The sequence below is a fragment of the Vidua macroura genome, chromosome 9 (assembly GCF_024509145.1).
Source record: "Vidua macroura isolate BioBank_ID:100142 chromosome 9, ASM2450914v1, whole genome shotgun sequence".
NCBI lineage: Eukaryota > Metazoa > Chordata > Aves > Passeriformes > Viduidae > Vidua > Vidua macroura.
The window spans coordinates 23,181,006-23,200,435 of NC_071579.1; the positions used below are offsets into that span (position 1 = coordinate 23,181,006).

Genomic DNA, 19,430 nt, shown 5'->3' on the forward strand with positions numbered 1-19,430 from the left:
ATGGGCCGTGCCGTACGACGCAGCGTGCTGGCTTCCTCCCCGCGGCCTCCCCGGGCTGGCCGCCCTCCCGACAGCCTCCGGACTCCCTCCCGCCATCCTCCGGCCTCGTCCCGCCTGCCTGCGCCTCCTTCCGCCGCCGCCGCGCTCCCTGAGGCAGCCCATGGCCGGACCCTGCTCGGCGCGGCTGCAGGGCGACGTGGCCGCCTTCAGCGCTGCCCTGCGCACCCTGGTCAACAACCCCCAGTTCAGGTGAGGGCCCGGGGCGTGCCGCCTCCCCCCAGCCCCGCCGAAGCCCCCGGCGGCTGCTCCGTGCTGTTTTCCCGCAGCCCCGAGCCCTCCCTGCTGGGGCGATCGGGGCCCACAGGCAGTTCGGGGAGCCGCGGGCAGCTGGTGGGGGCAGCTGGTGGCTTGTGCAGCGCTCCCCACACACCCGCATGCCAACAGGAGTCCAGGGCTGCCCACCCTGCACAGGCATCATCTCTCAGGAGGAGGGAAAGTTCCCAGGTGTGCCCAGACCCCCTTTGTCCCCAGGCATGGTGCCAACGGGGCAAGGCAGTAATCCCAGGATAAATCCTGTGCTGGGGCTCTTGCCCTTGCCAGGAGTGGGGGTAATTGAGCTCCCCAGGCACAGCTTCCTCCCTTGCTCAGTTCCTCTCCCACCTGGCTTTACTGGTGTTTTATCCCCAGAGGGCATGCGACAGCCTGGCATCCCTCCTCACAGGGATTGGCGTTCCTGCCACCTCTTGCCAGAGCAGAGAGCAATGGAGATGCTGCCTTGGCTTCCCTCACCCACATGGTGTGTCCTGCCTGGCTGTGGTCCTCTTCACCCACTTCCTGCTGAGGCCTGGCCAGCCTATCTAAGGAACACCAGAGCTATCTAAGGAAATCCCCATTCCTGCTGAAATTTTTGGCCACCCAGAAGAGAAATCCCAGTGAAAACTCCCCAGCCACAGCTCCAGGCAGTAGAGGAGTGGCTGACAGCGCCTGGTCATTCTCAGCCTACATCCTGCTGCTCACATCTTTCAGCCAATACCCCTTATCCAGCATACTGCAATCTGCATCCTGCAACCTGAGATCTGTGCTCTGCATCCATCTACTTCATCCCACATCCTGCATCCTTTCTCCTGTAGCCTGTACCTCACAGCCTGCACTCTGTAGCCTTTGTTCTGCATCCCAAATCCTGCAACCTTCATTTTGTACCCGTCCTGCAGCCTGTGTCCTACATCCCAGACCTTGCATGCCATCATCAACAGCTGGCATTCCACATCTCACAGCCTGCATCCTGTATTCTCCTTGCTCCTCTTGGCCTGTGGACCTCAATTACAGAACAGTTTATCATGATCCCCCTTGCAGGAGCAGTCATGGAGGACCTGTTGGGCTCTGTTCACAGCACTCATCCTGCCCCAGCTGTGTGTTTCCTGATAGACACTTTGGATGACCCAGGTGTCCTTCCTTCTGGTGGTCACATACACCTTCCTGTGGGATAGTCTGAGGGTCAGGCCATGGATTTGTGCATGTCCTCATGGCAGTGAGAGTTTGGGTGGCACGTCTTCTGCTCATTGGCCTGCTGGGATGGAGGAAGGAACAAGGGGCCATGGAGCTGGGAGACATTTTGGGGAGGGGGAGGTTATAGGGGAGCAGGGCAACAGGATGGTCCCTGTGTTCTAGTGCATGCCACAAGCTGTCCTGTTGTGCCAGTGCCAGCCCTTCTGGCAGCTATGCCAGAGACTTCACATCCCTGAGACGATGAGTCAGTTCCCATGAGTCAAGGAGGCTGATCCCAGTGACAGCAACGCTTTCCTTGGCTCTGCTATGCCAAAAGAGAAAGCCACTTTCTCTAGCTGTCCTTGGCCTTTCTCTGCCCTGCTCGGTGCCAGCACTCAGGGCTCTCCATGCTTTCCAGAGGACCTGTCGTGCTCACCTCGCCTGCAGCATTCAAATGGCTGGAAAGAGTCACCCACAAGGTCCCCTCTGTTCCCCTGTAGGGACAAACCCCTGTGTTAAAAGTAAAGGGTACTGCCCTGCTGTGCCAGATGCTCAGCAGGGCCCTTCCTGTGTGCCCTGTCCCAGCCCAGGGAAGGCTGTGCCCTTGCTTTCCAGGCACTGTGTCCCTCATGGTCCCCTCTCCCCCGCAGTGATGTGATGTTCGTGGTGGGCCAGGAGCAGCAGAAGGTGTTTGCACACCGCTGTGTGCTGGCGTGCCGCTGTCAGGTGTTCCGTGGGATGCTCAGCCAGGCACCAGTGGGCAGCCAGGACTCCTCCAGCAGCATCCCACCCCAGGGCCCCTTCATCCTGGGCAACGTGCAGCCTGAGGTCTTCCTGGCCGTCATTGAGTTCCTCTACACCAACAGTGTCACCCTCAACAGCCACATAGTGAGTGGGGATGGGGCTGGTGGGGACCATGGACATGGGAGGGACAAGAAGGGGATGCAGGGGAAGGGGATGCTTTGCAAGTCTTGGTGTGCCAAAGTTGGAGGAGATGGTCTATGTGATGCTGTCTGGCTGGCTAACAGGGTAATGAATGTGTGGGGTCTCAACCCAGCACAGTGGGGTGTCCAGAGCACCTTGTCCCAGTCTTGGGACCTCTGGCTGTGCATACCCTGGATGGTGAGAATGGGAATACCACAGCAGGAAACCTAAATTTTTCTCCATGCAGCAGCCTTATCTCCCATGCCCCACTCAGGAGCTCCCACGGAAGCTGGAGCACACCTGCCCTTTACCCTGGGCTGCTGTGCCCATCCATGGCCCTGCACGCTGATGACACAAGGTCCCTCTTGCCTGCAGGCACTGGAGGTGCTGACCTCGTCGGTGGAGTATGGCTTGCAGGACCTGTGCAAGGTACAGTGCTGTTTGGGCTGAGGGCAGTGGTCCCTGAGTGTTCCCAGGCTTGACAGCACCCCAAGATGGTCCCTGCATGGCTGGTAGCTGGAGGTGCCTCTGAGGAAAGCACTGTGGATCATCACGCAGGCTCAGCCCTGCTTCTCGATTCTAGAAGGTCTCTCCAGTGGGATCCCCCTTGAGTGGGTGCAGCAGCGGCCAGGAATCCCATAGGGGAATCCCGAGAAATCATGGGGAAGGACATGGAGTTTCACATTTCCTGCACAGCAAAGGTCAGAAGGAAAGCCCCTGTGCCTTTGCCCACACGTGCTGCCCAGTCATCTGACAGGATGATGCAGTTAAAGAGAGCCCCGATCCTTGGGAGCAGTCAGCCCCTCAGCTGTGGTGCTGCCAAGGCAATGCTGCTTCGGGTGGGAACGTTTTGGGAAGGCAGCAGGGAGCAAAGAGGAAGGGTGGGATCTGAAGGAGGAGGGGCCAGGGAGCTGAAGCAGCTCAATGTTGGGGAGGATGGCCAGGCCACGTCATCAGCCTGATTCCTGAATTACAGCCTGACTGAACGCGTGACCCAACATCTCACACCCAGACTTCCCCTCCCTCCCCATCACACTGGGAAAGTACCTCAGGAGCTGAGGAATTGTGGGCTCCTGTCTGCCACAGTGGTGGGATGGGACGTGTGGAAACAAAATCAGCCAAAGCCCAGATGTGGCAGAGAGCTGTCAAACAGCTGTTTGTTTGAAGGGATATAAGGAGTGTAGCAGAAAAGGGGGACCTGGTGCTCCTATCATGAGTCACATCCCACTACCCAGCAAATGCATCCTGAGGGGGGTGACCTGCATAGAGGAGGGGTGGGAGGGAAAGGGACTGACCAAGGACAGCTGGTGAAACCATGTCTGTGCCCAGCTGCAGGGTGACCTCATATCCCTCCTGCCAATGACTCAGGGCCCTTCTGCCCCAGCTGACAGCTCCTCCCTGCATGTCACATCCCCTTGGGTTTCCCAGGGACTCTGGTAGACAGCTGAGATAAGCAGGAGAGAGGTCCCACTCACTGATAAACATGCTGGTCTGGCAGCATTCCACCTGCATCATCCATGTAGAGGATGCAGCTGGAGATGCTGGTCCCCCAGCAGTCAGCCAGAGCACAGCTGGCAGGCAGGGCTGGGGCAAAGCTGAAGTTGCACAGTGCACTGCATCTGGCACCAGGACTGTGCCCTATGGCAGAACATGGATGGCATCTGTAGACAGGATTAAGGGACCCACCTGGGGCTATCAGATTGGCTGGGTTTGGTCACATCAGTCTTGGTCCCTGGCTCCATCAGTGGCCAAGCTGCCTGCCCATATCCACACTGCAAGACTTCATCCCACAGGCCATTGCTTATGAAATCCTGGGGATCTGGAGGTGCCTCTGCCCCATGTTCCATGTGCTGGGGGCTCAGGGGATGCTGAGAGTTTTGTGGGGGGATGGCAGGGTTGTTTCCCCAACTCTGCCCACCCTTTCCCCGTCTGCCTTACAGCTCTGTGTCAAGTTCATCAAGGACACGCTGAGTGTGGAGCAGGTTTGCGAGGCCCTGCAGGTAAGAGTGACACCAGTAGGGTCATAAAGGCTTAAAAATAACCTGTACAATTTTGGGGCTGGAACAGACTTGACCCTTCTGTTCTTTGCTGGACAGTGGGGTGGAATTTCTCACCCCTGGCCCAGCAGCTGCCCTGCCAACTCCCAGACCACTGGGATTGTGCCAGGGCTGCAAGGGACAGTGAGGCCACCAGAGCCTGGCAGAGAAGTGTCTTCTCTGTCAGCCTGAGCAGGGCTGGCCAGAACTCCATAGTGCCAGGGCTTTGTCGTCATCTGCATGAAACTGGGAGGCACTGGGTTTTGGGGAGCCAGTCCCAAAACCCCTGCTGAGAGTTAAGGCACCTAAAAATAGCCTTGCAAAGGTCCTAATGGCCCTGGCCATGCTACTTGGTGGGACCAAGACTGCTGCCCAGAGAAGGGGGATTTGTTTCATCTCCCACAAGCTGAAACAATCTTGGCACGATGAGGTGCCTGCCCCAGAACACAGAGGCCCAGCCAGATGTGATGCCAGACCACTGCAACATGAACGGAGCTAAAACTGGCCCAGAGGAAACAAAACAAGAAACCCCAAAACCCCAGAACAAAACAGCTTGTCTGCCCTCCCCACTTACGTCAGCACTGGTCCCCTGCTGTGGTAGAGCAGGATGTGATGTTCACCCTGCCTGTGCTGGTCCTGAGTGCCCCACACACAGGGGCTGCTGTGGGGGGATGGGGTCGTGCCCTCCTGGTAACCTGATGGGCAGTGCCAGCCCTGGGATGAGCATTGCTCAGTAGGGCTGTGAGAAAATGAGAGCAACCCCAAATTCCTGCTGCAGTGGGGGATGGCAGCTATGGGTCAGGCTGGGGCTGGCACCAGGGGTATGGGGTGCTTGTGGGGGGCTTTAAGCTGATCCTGTGCCCACACAAGGAGCACTGGGGACTGGTGGTTTCATGTGCCTGTGGTGTTACCTTGTGAGAACAGCACCAGGGCCTCTCCCCCACTGTGGACTCAGTGAGGTGCCTGAGCAGAGGTGAAAAATCACATCCTGGAGCTGGGTTATCACTGTGGGCATTAGATCCACCAAAACATTTGCTGTTGGGCAGGCCAGAAAAGGAGGGAGCCTTGGTGCCTCTTCCTCCCCACATTCTCACTGTGATACCCAACCCAGAGAGATGTCTACCTCACCTGTGTCCCTGACAGGGCCCATGTTTCTATAGGGCTTTGGCAGGGAGTCCCTCCTGCCCTGGACCCTCTTGCAGGTTTCTGTGTTGTCTCACAGGCTGCAGTGACCTATGGGCAGGTGGACCTCCAGCAGCACTGCCTGGCCTTCATCGAGGGCTGCACCGCGGTACGGTGGCAGGTGATGGGGGAGCATGGTGTGGGGTACCCCAGGGTATGGGGGGCACGGGGCATGGAGAACACTGCATGAGGCAAGGGAGCAGGGCCCCTGAGGACAGTATGCCTGGAGGCTGGGAGAGGAGCAGATGGTGTTTGGAGAGAAGATGCTGGGTGACTGGCAGAGGCAGACTGGGGGGTACTGGAGTGCCAGGGGATTGGAGTTTGGGTTGGGAGACGCTGGAGTGCCAGGCAGGGATGGCACCAGGATGTGTCTGATGGATGGGGGTGGTGGTTGTGTGGGGTCCTGCTTCCAGCACCCCAGTGTTGTGGTGTGCTGGCAGGCAGTGGTGCGGACCCAGGGCTTCCGTGAGCTCTCCGACGTGGTGCTGGCGCGGGTGCTGCGCAGTGACCGCCTGGCCGCAGATGAACTGGACCTGGTGCAGGCTGTGCGGGAGTGGGCACACGTCAGCTCGGTGAGTGTCACGCAGCAAGGACCACCAGGGGTGCCTGGGCCCCCACCAGCCCAGGCTGGGAATGTAGGCACCCTTTCCCTGAGCCCAGGGCTCTGTGATGCACACAGAAGCTGTGTCAGTCCCCCCAGGACATCACCAGCCTCATCCCTCACATCCTGATGTCTGACAGGCTGTCCTGGAGCGTCCGGTGCCAGAGGTGGCTGCCCTGCCAGTGAGGGAGCTGCGTCTCCCCTTGCTGGCACCCAGCGAACTGGTGACACTGGAGAGCTACAACCAGCAGGACCTCCTCATCCCGGTGAGCTGCTGCCTGTTCTTAGTGTCTCCTGACTGACCTCCAGGGCTGGAGGGTGCTGCGGGATGGGCTGAGGAGGACCACACTGTGGCAATGCTGATGCCCCCATCCGTCTCCCCATCCCCACAGGTGGAGAGCATCGCGGCAGCCTGGCGTGCCCACGCACTGAGGAAGGGCAGTGGGGTGCCCTCCCGCCTCTGCCGTCCCCGCCGGGGCACACGGCCCCGCGACCATCACCGTCACCTCGAGCCACATGCCAAGTAGGGGCTGGGCAACGAGTTTTGTCCAGCTCAGCCAGGGACTCTACAGCGGGGCAGGGTGTGGGGCTGGGCACTGATGCTGCCATGGCCAAGAGCATCGATAAGGTGCTTTGTCCCATGTCACAGCATCGGGGCCAGGGCAGGATGCCTGGGTCACCCCCAAAAGTGATGCAGGGGCTGGGGGAAGGGTAGAGCTGGGCTATGCGATGGGTGCAAGGACACTGCAGGCTGCCCAGGTAGTGACCCAAGGGTGGTGGGGCTGCAGGGATCCCTGCGGGTTGGGGACGCAAGATGAGCTCCCCCTTCCCCGGGGCCGTGCTGCCCTCCCTCGGCAGCGGGGCCGTGCTGCAGTGGGAGAGAGCGCCATCACCTGCCCGGGGAGGGGCACGGAACCCTCCATGGCAGCGGCACGGGGACTCTGGGGCTTGGAGGGGGTGCAGGTAGGAGGGGGGACACATGGGGGCATCTTTGCACGCACCGCTGCACCGACAGGCTCCCACCCCCCAACCGCTGCCAAGCCCTACTAGCAGGCCACACACACGCAGGACAGGCTGCCAGCCCTCCCATGTGCCACACACACAGTGTGCAGCCCCCCTTGCACCCCCCCATTGAATGTGTGCACACAGCTGGGTCTGTCTCAAGCACACATACACCCCTTCCAGCTGTGTTCCCCAGGAGAAAGGGCCGGACACGGCAGGTAATTTATATATAATATATATATTTACTCTTTAAAAATAAACCTTCAGTCCCCACTACCGCCTGTACAAACTACAAAAATAAACCTTTGCTCTCTTTGATATAAATAACTTAGATGGCGTGTTTGGGGGGGGGGGCTGCCCGCCGTGCCCACGCCTGGCACGGGGACAGGGTCCCCAAGGCCACCCCTGCTCAGCGGCATTGTCGGGGGGCCGGGGGGCCGCAGGCACAGCAAACACCGCTGGAGTTAAAGTGCTGGGTAACGGCGCGGACGGTGCCCGGGATGGGGACGGGGACAGGGGCTGGCTGCAGGGACAGCCCCGTTGCACGGGGACATGGTAAGAAATACCGTTTCCCAGCAAGATGTGCCTGGTGGCACCATGGGAGCCCACGTCAGCGTGCAGTGTCCCGTGCATGCTCAAGCCTGTGCCATCCCCTGGACAGAGCACAAGTGTGACACAGGGGGGGCTGTGATCGTGGAACAGCTCAGGAGCTTGGCACAGCAAGGACCACTCCAAGGATCTCCCCCTTCCAAAACCCTGCCTGTGTGCTGGGGAGCAACAGGCTCCCTTTCTCCACTGTGGCACATCCATGATCTCCAGCCTTCCCATCCTTGCCACTGGGGAAACTGAGGCATGGACTAGCACGTTGGAAGGGGTGAGCTGCCCATGGAGTGGGGGCATGAACCAGGTCTGTGCCCCCAGGCTCCTGCTGCCTCCAGGTGGGCAGCCCTGCACTGAGCAAAGGGTCTGCCCGCTCCCTGCCTGCACCCTGGGCAGCCGGGTGAGGCTGTAGGCTGAGAAATAAATCTTTTAAAATAAGCTTAAAAATATATATCTCTCTATAGATAGTTTCCCTTTGCAATAAATAAAGGTGGGAGTGCCCACCCTAGGCCTTGCCCATGGCATGCCAGGGCATAGCTAGCTCTGGGGCTGCCCCCTTATTAGAACAGGGGGCATCAGGGCAGCCTGTTGGGGTACCCCAGCTCATGGCCTGGGATGGGTGGTCCCAGGAGGAGGTGATGGGGAGCAGGCAGTGACCCCACTGAGGGGGAGCTGGCATGGCACCGAGTCCACCTTGCCAGCAGCTCCAGAAACAGAGGGGGGAGTTAGTGCTTCCATTTCTGGGGGGCAACAAGTCCAGGGCAGGATAACCCCAAGCCCTGGGTGATGGGACACGGCACCAACGGTACAGCCTCAGGTGAGGGACACGTAGGCACGGCATGGCCTGCACACAGCTTGCATAGAAGTGCCAGCCTGCCCTACCAAGCCCCGGTGCAGGGTGCAGGGGGCCGGTCCTCCTTGGCCAAGACCGCTCCAGCGATTAGCAGCATGACATGGGTGACCCCGCTCTGCACCCTCCTGTGCCCACTGGGTGCTGAGGAGATGCTCTGCTCAGGAACCAGCAATCTGCAGGGAGAGAGATTTGGGGGTCAGTTGGGTCCCTCCACACCCACCTCGCACCCCCACGCTGCCAAGCACCATCCTTGGGTAGGGCGTTCCCCAAGCTCACCTAGCGCCAGGCACCTGCCCTGTGGTGTCCCATGTTCTGCATCTCAAAGGTGTCGGGCACTGCGGTGCCGCTGGTGCTGGGCTCGTCCAGGCAGTCCTGCTCACTGCTGGTGAAGCCCTCGGGGCTGAAGGTGGGGTAGGAGCCAGGCAGTGTGGGGTGCAGGGCCACTGTCACTGATGCGGTGGCCGTGACGGTGGTGTAGCTGCCGGCAGGACCCTGCAGGTGGGTGCTGTAGGTGGGCAGGGCTGCGGGGGGCGCTGGCCGGGTGCCCGGTGGGCCGGGCTGCGGGGGATCTCGGGGCAGCGTGGTGCACGGCTCCCCGAAGGGCAGGGGAGCTGAAGGCTGAGGGCCAGAAGCCTCTTTCTTCCCCTGAACGTCCAGGCTGTCCTTGTAGGGCTTCAGCACCTGGAGGGGAAGCATGAAGCATGAGGGTCCCCAGTCATATTGAGCATCCCTCTGGCAACACCACCAGCTCCCATGCCCCAGCTTTATCCATCCCCTGGGGATGCAGGGGAGCTGGCAATGCCACAATGGGTAGAGACACTCACAGTGATGCGGGGGAAGCTGGGGTCCTTGCCAGCCTCCAGTAGGATGTGTGCTGGGGCAGGGGGCACAACGAAGGGTCCCCGTGGGCTGCCTGGCCCCACGCTCTCCATGTAGTGCTCCGTGTTGGAGGGCTCAGGGAAGGTGGCGGGCCAGGCTGGGGCGCGCCGGACGTACAGTCCCCCAGGGCCCAGACATGGGGGTATCGACTCTGGTGAGGGTAGGCAGGGGCCATTATCCACCAGGGATGCCTGGGGAGAGAAGACAGGTCAGAGGGGCCCGGGACAGAGTATGGAGAAGTAGGGAGTATGGGTTGATGCGAGCGAGGACGGGGATGTGGGTGATGCCAGGTGAAGCAGGGATGGGATCAGGGAGGTCATGGATCAGGGAGGAATGGGTTAGGGAGGGATGGGGGAAGTTGTGTGTGAAATGAAACAGGAACAAGGTCAGGTAGGTATGGGGCAAGTAGGATATGGGTCACAGAAAGAATGAGGTAAAAGAGGGATGGTACACAGCAAGGGATGGACTGAGGTGGGTTTGAGATGAGGTTGGGAGTGGACAAGGCAAAGATGGATAAAGGGTGAAAGGTGGGCAGGGAGTGGGGCAATGGGAGATGGAGAGACATGGGTACAGGGCGCGGGAGGACGAGGGAGAAGTGGGATGGAGGGGTCTTGTACCTCAGGGGGTGGCCCGATGACAGAGAGCAGCACAGGCAGCAGCACCAGCCCGTTGAGCAGCCCCAGCAGCGTCAGGATGGTCAGCACCGCAAAGAAATACCTGAGGGGACCATAGACACATGAGGTAAGCAGGCACAGCCGTCATTAACCTGTCCCATTGCAAACATGGCTTCCCATGCTATAGCCCATGTCCGTGCCATGTCTCCTCAGCCTCCAGGCAAGATGGAATGGCAATACCCAGCAAGATGTCCTCACCAGCAACCCCACATCTCCACTGGCAGACATCCCTGTCTGCCACACCCACCAGCCCCCACTGCCAAAGCTCTTGTAGGGCAGCAAGTGGCTGTTTTACCCTTCTTCAGTGCTCACCTCATGATGAAATCAAACTCAGAGCCAGCCAGCATGAGGACACCCAGGAGAGTGGAGACAGCACCATCCATCACAGGCGCAAAAGTGTGCTCCAATGCTGCGGCTGAGCGCACGTTCCTGCTCCCCGCAGCTGTCAGGAAGCCCTGAGTGGGATGGAAATGTCATGTAGGGCTGTCCCTGTGTGCCACCCATGATGGGCCACCCATTAGCACATGGCCAAGGCGGTGAGGGTGCCAGGGAGTGGGAACTGGGATCAGCCTGTGCTCACCAGGGCCACGTGGACAGTAAACTCCACACCGATGCCCACCGAGGCAATGAGGATGACCACAGGGATGGCGCTCAGCTTGATGCCCATCAGCCCCATGATGCCAAACAATTCCACAGCAATCATGGCCAGGATGGAGACCTGGACGGTGGTGGGATCAGTGAGGGATGGCTTTCATTGGCTGTCCCCTCTCCCTGGCATGCCTGGTCCTACTCTATATAGGGCAGCGTCACCTCACCTACCCTTTTCCCTCTATTTGGGAATAGGGTCTGTCCCATCTGTCCCATCTTCTGGGGGTAGCCCTCACCCTGCTCTGCATGGATGTCATCAAACCCCTGCCCACTACACACATTCCCATCATAACAGGTTCCCTGATCCCTCCATGTGGCTCGCCCAACAACTGCCACCTCCATATGGGGGTTCCCGTCACACTCTTCTGCATGGATGTATCCAGGGCCCCCTGTTCTCTTCATCAATGATTTAACTGATCCCTCCATACAGGAGTCCCCCACCCACTGCCACCCTCATATGGGCATCCCTTCCCTTCAGGGTACCCCTGGCCACTCCATCACCCAATTCCCATGAAGCAGGTGCCCAGGGCCACTCAGCATGACAGGAGAAAGGCTGAATGCCCCTGACACCACCCACCAGGACCATCCCCATGCATCAGGGTGCGTACTCACGATGATGCCGGCGGTCCAGGGGTTGAGCAGCAGCAAGGCGCAGACGAGGAAGGTGCAGGCCAGCAGGATGCTGATGGCCAGCAGGAACCAGTGCCGCAGGCCGATGTACTGCTCCCAGAAGAGGAAGGGATAGCCGCTGGGGTAGCTCAGCACGCCGTGGCGCTGGGCGGCCTCCTGGCAGATGGCCCGTACGCTCTCAATCGCCTCCACGAAGTCGGACGTGCGACGCAGCCCGCTCAGGTAGAAAGGGAACTGGGCAAACTCCAGTGGCTGGGCTGCTGGGACTGGTGAGGAGATCACAGGCAGTATGAGGGTATGGGCAGTATGGTGTACAGGCAGCACGAGAGCACCAGTCACACCAGCCTGAGTGCAGCCTGGGCAGCCTGATGCCCAGCTGGGTACCACAGGACTGGGGAGTGTGTAGGAAACAGACTGGGGTCAAGGAGGAGGGCAGGGCATTTCTCTGCCTGTAGGATTTTTGTGCATTAGTGGGCTACTCTTTGTAGTGAGATGCTCATGGGCTGGAGCAGGCATGTGTTGCTAAGGGCATAGGGAATGTACAGTGGGATGCTCAGTGTGTGGGATGCAAGAGGACGAGGGTCAAGCATGGGGAAGCAAGGCAGTTTACCGGATGGGGTGAGGGATGTGAGGGGTTTCCCTTCAGGGCAAAAAGATGTGGGGAGTGGGAGGAGGAGGAGGAGGACGGCAGGGGCAGAGGGGGCCCTAGGGAGCCCACCATGCTCACTCACTTCGCAGGTTCTCGCCCGTGGTGTCATACTTGTCATGAATCCACTCGGGGGGTGGGGGGTAGAAGTTGGCCTGGGAGGCGGCAAAGCCCAGGGGGTCGTTGCTGGCCCACACTGTCAGGCAGATGTAGAAGGTGTCGGGGGGGATGATGCCATTCTCGTCCACCAGTCGCCGCGTGGTCAGCTACAGAAAAGACCAGGAGTGGGCATGAGCTGGGCAGCTGGGGCAGAGACATCCCCAGCCCAGTCAGCCCAGCCCTGTCACCACTCACCTGGTTGAAGTTGAAGGGCTCCTTCTTGTTGCCAGTCTGGATGAGGAGCTTGTACGCCAGTGCCCCATCCTCAGAGCCATTGCGGTAGCTATCATGGGTGATGCGCCCGGCCTGCCAGTCCCTGTCGAAGGTGGCCTGGAGCCCTGGGGATGCACAATGTGGGGTAAGCATCCCCGGGGACACACCACCCTGCACACCACCCCATGTAACCCACGGAGTGTGGTGCCAGAGAGATGGGCACACAGAAACCCCAAGGCTCAGCTTCCAGTGCTGGGCACCTTGGGACCATCCTCCCCAGGGTACTGCACACAAGGGAGGGCATTCCCAGGCCAGTAGGGAGCATGCAGGCTAAGGAGAGGAAGGACTGTCAGGCAGGGGAGGTCATGGAGAAGAGGCATGTCCCTCACCTCGCAGCCAGTCCTGGAAGTAATGGAGCCACATTTTAGGCAGGTCGCGGTTGCCCTCCCGCACCACATACTTGACGGTGCTGAAGGCCTGGTGCAGGCTCAGCAGGGCAGCCTGGGCACCCGGGTAGTGGAAGCCACCCTTAGTAACAATGAACATGTTGTAGAAGGAGAAGTACTTGAACTGGGCCGAGATGAAGGCGTGTGCCTTGGTGTCCCGTGGCACGATGTCCGTCAGGTAGAGGCCATCATGTACCATGGTGGTGCCATAGAGGCTCAGCCCTAGCAGTGCCAGGAACAGCACCACCACTACCACCTGTGGGGACAATGGGGGGGTCAGGAAGAGTCCTGTGCCACCCACCCACCTTGAGTGGCACCACCAGGTCTGCCCCCACCTCACCTTGGTCCGGGTGCGCAGAAGGAGTGGGGCGTACTTTTCCCGGGCGAAATCAGCGAGGCTCCAGCGGCAGAAGGGCAGGGGGACACACTCCCGCCCACCCTTGGCCTCATCCAGCTGGGACAGCAGATCCCGGGTGGAGCTGGATGGGGTGAAGACCTGAGAGCCCAAGGGGTCACTGTGGGGCAGGAGGATGGCAGGTGAGGTGCACACCTGGGACGTGGGTGGCAGGACGGTGACAATGTGGTGGCCCGAGGGGTCACACCGGGTGAAGGCTTGCACAGTGGTGGTGATCTGGGTGCTGGTGGCCATGCCGGGGTGCCCATAAGGAGATGGGTGGCAAGCATGGTTGTCATTGGCATCAGCAAGCTCCTGGGGCTGGATCTGGATGACCCTTGATGAGCAAGGGCTGCATGGAGAGAGTGAAGGAGGAGAGAGAGAGAAGGATATTTAGTCACCCAATCTTCTTAAGGGACCTGTGGGGTCAGACCCAGAGTCAGCCCAGTGCCAGTACCTGTAGAAGCAGCAGAGGATGTCGAGCCGGCGTTTCTCCCGGCGGTGCAGGTCCAGGCTCAGGACAGCAGGGAAAACAAAGAGCACCATGGCGAAGTTGAACACAACAACCACTGCAGCCTGCAGGTATTGGGGGACACACGTCAGAGCAGGTCTGGCCATCCCTCCCCATCCCCTGGAAAGGGACCGTGGCCCTACCTGGAGGGAGAAGGCACGCAGGGCAGGGATGGGCACCAGGGCTGCCATGAAGAAGGCGATCATGTTGCTGACCGAGGTGAGAGCCACACTGGTCCCTGTGCGCTTCAGACACTCACCTGTCCGCTCCTGCAGGGACAGACAAGGGGTGATGAGAGGGACCATGGGGAAGCAGGAGGAGGCCGAGAAGTCCCTGGGCAGTGCTCAGTGCTCACCTTGAAGGGGATGTGCTGGCTCGTCTCGGTGAAGGCGTGAGCCAAGAGGAACATGTCATCCACCCCAATGCCGAGGGCCAGGAAGGGCAGGACCTGCCACAGAGCAGTTGGCATGAGCAGAGGGACACAGCCACCACTTGAGAAGGGACTCAGCCACCCCTGAGCCCTCAGGGTCCCACCCACCTCACAATACCCAGCTCTTCCTCCAGCACATACCTGGGTGGTGGCTGCATTGAAGGAAATGCCCAGCAGTGAGCAAAGCCCCAGGCCGGAGGCGACGGAGAGGGCCACAAGCAGGACCCCAGCCAGGCCCACAGCCCCTTGGGACTTGGAGCAGTCCCACCGCAGCATGGTGACACAGGCATAGGCCAGCTGGAAGAGCACAGTGGGTTAGCAGGGACCAGGGGGCAGATGGAGGGAGGGCAGAGGACAGAGAGAAGGGGTACACATACCATGAGGAGGTAGCCCCCAGCCACCCGGATGACGCTGACGTCAGAGAAGGACTTCATGATGTCATTGAGTGTGGTGGTGGAGAAAGCATGGACACTCTGTGTGGCGTTGGGAGGGATGGAGTCCTGTGCCAGCTGTCAGAGGTGCATCCCATTAGAGGAGTCAGGAGCCCCCTGCTCTACAGTACACCCACCCCAGAGCCATTCAGGGTGTCAGCGTCACCACTGACAGTCCCTAGGGATGCACTGGACTAAAAGAGAGTAGTGCCAGAACCCATGGCCACATGAAAACCTGGGCACAGAGGGATGCCATGCACAGGCTCACCCCCACCCAGCCCCATGTGGGTGCTGTTCCTGGTGCTCACCTCTACAAATTTCCTCTGCCAGGCCTCCAGGATGGCTCCTGCCTTCTCCTCGCTCCAGCTGATATCATGGATCTCGTAGTCATCCTTGAAATGCTCATAGAGCTGCCGGGGGCTCATGAGGAGGAACATGGTCTGCAGGGCCTCGGCGCTGGGGGACAGGCATGCACCTCGCTAGGACCGGCTGCCGCGCCCCAGGATGCAGGAATGGGTCCATCCCCCACCCCAGGGCACCCATCCCCACCACAGACACCCAGGAGAGGACCCAGGCATCCTGCCTCCTTGCTCTGCCTTCCTCCGCCTTGCTCCAAAGCGCTGCCTTGCTCACTGGCCCCACACACTCACCAGCCTCTGAGACAGCCCCACAGCCCCTCCTGCAGCCAGGGCAGGTATCCTGCCCTGTGCCTGGGGATGCCCACACCACAGTAGCTCTTACCGTAGCAGCTTGCCCTGGGAGTCTTTGGTCGTGCCACCTAAAATCAGCTCCTGCTGCCAGCGCATGAACTTCCTGGAGAAGCCGTGGCAGCCCCCCGAGAGTTCGGCCGGGATGTCAGGGCTCTGTGGGTGCAGGGAAGATGTCAGGATTGTGGGGCAGGCAGGAGAGCAGTAAGCCCCTACACCCAATCCTGGTCCTCGTGGACTGTGACCCACCTGCTGGCTCTGCTTGTTGGGAGCGCTGGAGGGACATTGGGGGTCCCGGGGGTCCAGGCAGGGCCGCTCCATGTAAGCCTGTCCCACCTCTGCCTTGTCTAGCAGCTCTTTGAAGCCTTCCAGGGATGTGAACTGGCCCAGCTCCTCCATCAGCTGCAGAGGGTCCAGGTTGCTCCACTGGATGTCCGGGCGGCCCCTGGGAAGAGAGCAGCACTGGGGTCATGGGGGATGCCAAAACCCACACGCAGTACGACCACCACCACTGCCAACCCATCCCAGGGCTGCTGTGGATGCCCTCACAGGCAGAATGAGAGGATGCAGAGGAGCATCAGCCCCCAGCACATCCCTTACCCCCTCCCGGGGCCGCCCACGGAATCCCCCATGCCCTGTGCGCCACAGCGGGCCATGCCCCGAGTCAAGTAGCGTGCCTGATCCTGTTAGTCCGGGACAAAGCGGGGGGAGCCGGCCCTGCTGCCTGGCCCCGCTTTGTGTGAGCAGTCAGGCCGATTACTGCCCGTGGGCTAACATCTTGATAGAGGGGAGCAGACAGGCAATAGCTCCCGGCAGCCCTTACAGCCCTTCCTGCCATTTTCCCCCAAGCTGGAGAGTTTGGGGCTCAGCAGAGGTTCTGGGGGCTCAGCACAATACTGGGAGCTGAGCATGGAGTAGGTTCTTGGAGGTGCAGCAGGACCGCACAGGACTTGTGTGCCCAGGAAAAGGGTTTTTCCCATTGCCTGCAGATGCTCTGCTCACTCCACCCCAGCCTGAAGAGCTGGGGGCCAGCTTCCAGCCACACTCAGCTTCTTTTTTAAGACAGAAAGGACACACAAAAAAGCCAATAACCCAGCCCAGCACTCCAAAGAGGGGAAGAAAAAGCCCCGAGCAAGTGTGGGCTCTGGGGAGAAACACAGCCTAATAATTCATGAAGGCTGGCTGGGCCAGAGCCGGCCGCTCGAGATTCCCACATACCAACTGGAGCTGCTGCTGCTTCCAAAGAGAGCCCTTTTATCTGCTTTCGCTTGCTTCACTGAGCCAGGGCAAATCCTTTTGTCTTTCCATAGATTGCTGCTCTTTGTTCTCCCAGCTCCCACCCCGCTCACCCCTTGGCGTTAAAAAGGGGGACGAGTCCCCATGGGCCGGCCGGCACTCAGCTGGGGTGCCCGCCCGGGCACCCGTTCACTCGGCTGCTAGGACAGATGACTCCCATGGCTGTTCCAGTGCCACCCTGCCTGCCACGTACCTCAGCCCCAGAACGCTGCCCAACACGGCAGGCAATGCCACCAGCATCCCATGTGGCACAGCCACCCCAGCCCCTGCTGGGGCTTGCTCCTGCTCTCGGCAGTTCCCCAGCCTGGGATGGGGAGAACCTGAGGTCCTGGGGGGGCAAAACCAGACCCCTAGTCCTGGCTGGGGATGCTGCGGCCCCTTCCCCCTCCTCCCATCCACAGCAGCCTGAATAAGGCCACTATTTCATCTATTTGGCAAGGGGCAGCTTTCAGAGCAGCATTAGCATGAGAAAGCACGGGGCTGCGTTTGCTGACAATGCACAAGCCGCCCCAGCTCTCCCGGACAAACACACACGTAAACAGAAGGAATGTGGGGGAGGCTCCCCCGGCCCAACCCGGGGTTCCCAGCCCCACCACCATGGTGCAAGGAGCTGGCTGGGAGTCACTCGCCACCCAGCCCAGGGACTCTGTGCCCTCCATGCCCCCGGGTGCAGCTCAGGAGTGTGGGTGCCCTCTCACAATCGTGGCACCCACAAAGCACTGATGGGGGTGGGGGTAGCAGCCTCAGGGACCTGCCTGTGGTACAGCCACTGTCCCCCTGTTTCCATCCCTGGCTGGTGGGAAAGCATGGCAGGGATGGGATGGGATGGGATGGGATGGGATGGGATGGGATGGGATGGGATGGGATGGGATGGGCAGTTCCTGCCTGTGGGCTGTAGCCCCCCCCTGCAGCAGTGCAGCCCTACCTGTGCCACTGAGGCCAGGCAAGGGAGGACAGGGACCTTGTCCCGAGGGTGCTGACCCAGCAGGACAGCAATGGTTGTGGGACCAACCTAGGGCTGAGCAGGACAAGCTGCAGCAGCACTGGAGCACCTTGGAGCAGGCGGAGCCAAGCTACAAAGGGAGGTCAAGCACAGCCCCTCAGCAGCATCCCCAGCTCCTGCTCCCACCCAAGGCCCCCCACAGGCCAGGATAGCTCCCCACACACACTCACGGGAGATAGGCTGAGCCTCCCTGCAGCTTGGAGCCTTCCCAGAAGCAGTCCAGCGGTGTCAGGATCACACAGGGGAACAGCTTCTCTATCATCTGTAGGAGGAGATGTGAGGGGTCAGCAGGGATGGATCAGACCCCCCCAGTCTCCCCCTGCCTTGCTGGGCTTCCCAAACCCGTGCCTTCACAGCCCCTGGGGCTGACGAGCTCTGTCCCCACCACAGCCCATCCACTGCCATTCTTTGATGGACTGATCCCGTGGATCAACAGCCACCCCCGGGGGGACTCCAGAGGGCCATCTATGACCAGCACTTACCCTCTCAATCATGCCATTCTCAATGATGGGGACACCTGACTTGTAGCAGATCTTGTTCAAATCCCACGATCTGGAAAGGCAGAAGGAGGAGCTGAGAATGGGCATATCCCACAGGGGACATGGCAAGGGATAGAGGGATGTGCAGAGCACGGCGGGGGTCCCCGTCCCCCATGTGGAGCCGGACTCACTTTCCGTACAGTGAGACTTGAACCTTGCTGGCGGCCAAGGCCGCCTCGAGGTGGAGCTGCAGGGCCTCCTGTGTCAGGATGTTATCACCATCCTTCTTCGGGGTCTGGATCAACATCTGGGAGGTGTAGACGGACTCCTCGCCCAACTTCTCCTTGGTGTAGCGAAGCTCCTGGCTCACCCGGCTGCCCGCTGTGGAGGGGACCATGATGTGCCCTGTCAGTGCCAGGGCAGGCAGAGCCCCATCCCACCAATTTGCCCTGCCCATCGGGCTGCCCAGGGAATGGGATGGGCAGAATCAAGGCCGTGCAGCATCAGATGGTGCCATGATCACTCACAGGGACTTCTTGGTGTGGGGTTCCCCAATTGCTGCATCCTCTGGGTGCTCATACCCAAGGGATCCAAATAGGGACCACCTCAGGACACACTGGACCAGGCATCTCCCTTCCCATCAACGCTGTACCCAGCCCCAAAGCAGCTTGTTGGCTTTACTTTCCCCAGAAAAAGCCCACAGACAGATAGCTGGTGAAGCAGAGTGGACCCAACCTGTCCACTTCCACCCGTGCACTGTGGTGGGTGCTGCAGATGCCCAAAACCAGCCCACAAAATAGGAAGCTAAACTGGAGGCAAGCCAGCCCAGCCCAGCTCCTCCGTGGCACCCCAAGGCAGGCAGGGAAGGAGAGTAGGGAGAGGCAGGCACCCCAAAGTCCCTGCAAGTGTAGGCTGTCCCAGGAGGAGTATGGGGACAGGGGAGGGACGTGGTGTTGGGGACATCACTCTTCCCTGCGAAGGCTCTGGGATCTGTCCCCCTTTGGCAGCAGGAGAGCTCCGAGCACAGCAGGGCCAAGGTTTCCAGCTGAAGCCACTGATTTCATTTGTGGCTGCCTCGGCGTGGAAGACAAAAATCCCCTCGCAGCCAACGTGGCTGGGTCTGGGACCAAACCCTGCACAGTCGCTCGCATGGCTGAGCACCAGCCCAAGGACAGCTGTCCCCGTCCCCTTCAAATGTGGC

At 60.3% G+C, this 19,430-nt stretch overlaps 2 protein-coding genes across 2 annotated transcripts in view; one reads left to right on the top strand and one right to left on the bottom strand.

The window, feature by feature from the left end:
• On the top strand, positions 1-7,495 carry BTBD19 (BTB domain containing 19). Its single transcript, XM_053984765.1, is given in 10 exon segments — positions 1-36; positions 39-134; positions 137-249; positions 2,136-2,373; positions 2,785-2,838; positions 4,350-4,409; positions 5,668-5,736; positions 6,068-6,199; positions 6,369-6,494; positions 6,621-7,495. Coding segments are annotated over 10 exon segments (1,059 nt in total). The 3' UTR covers positions 6,756-7,495.
• The window catches only part of PTCH2 (patched 2), a 21,708-nt gene continuing 9,727 nt past the window's right edge, over positions 7,450-19,430 (bottom strand). Inside the window, 22 exon segments of the mRNA XM_053984760.1 lie at positions 7,450-8,856; positions 8,960-9,364; positions 9,508-9,753; positions 10,180-10,279; positions 10,549-10,691; positions 10,817-10,954; positions 11,497-11,780; positions 12,246-12,426; positions 12,515-12,657; positions 12,922-13,234; positions 13,319-13,724; positions 13,830-13,948; positions 14,027-14,152; positions 14,239-14,331; positions 14,455-14,610; positions 14,691-14,822; positions 15,053-15,200; positions 15,486-15,607; positions 15,701-15,896; positions 17,921-18,012; positions 18,233-18,302; positions 18,421-18,610. Coding sequence (XP_053840735.1) covers positions 8,960-9,364; positions 9,508-9,753; positions 10,180-10,279; positions 10,549-10,691; positions 10,817-10,954; positions 11,497-11,780; positions 12,246-12,426; positions 12,515-12,657; positions 12,922-13,234; positions 13,319-13,724; positions 13,830-13,948; positions 14,027-14,152; positions 14,239-14,331; positions 14,455-14,610; positions 14,691-14,822; positions 15,053-15,200; positions 15,486-15,607; positions 15,701-15,896; positions 17,921-18,012; positions 18,233-18,302; positions 18,421-18,610 — 3,803 coding nt within the window. The 3' untranslated portion in view covers positions 7,450-8,856.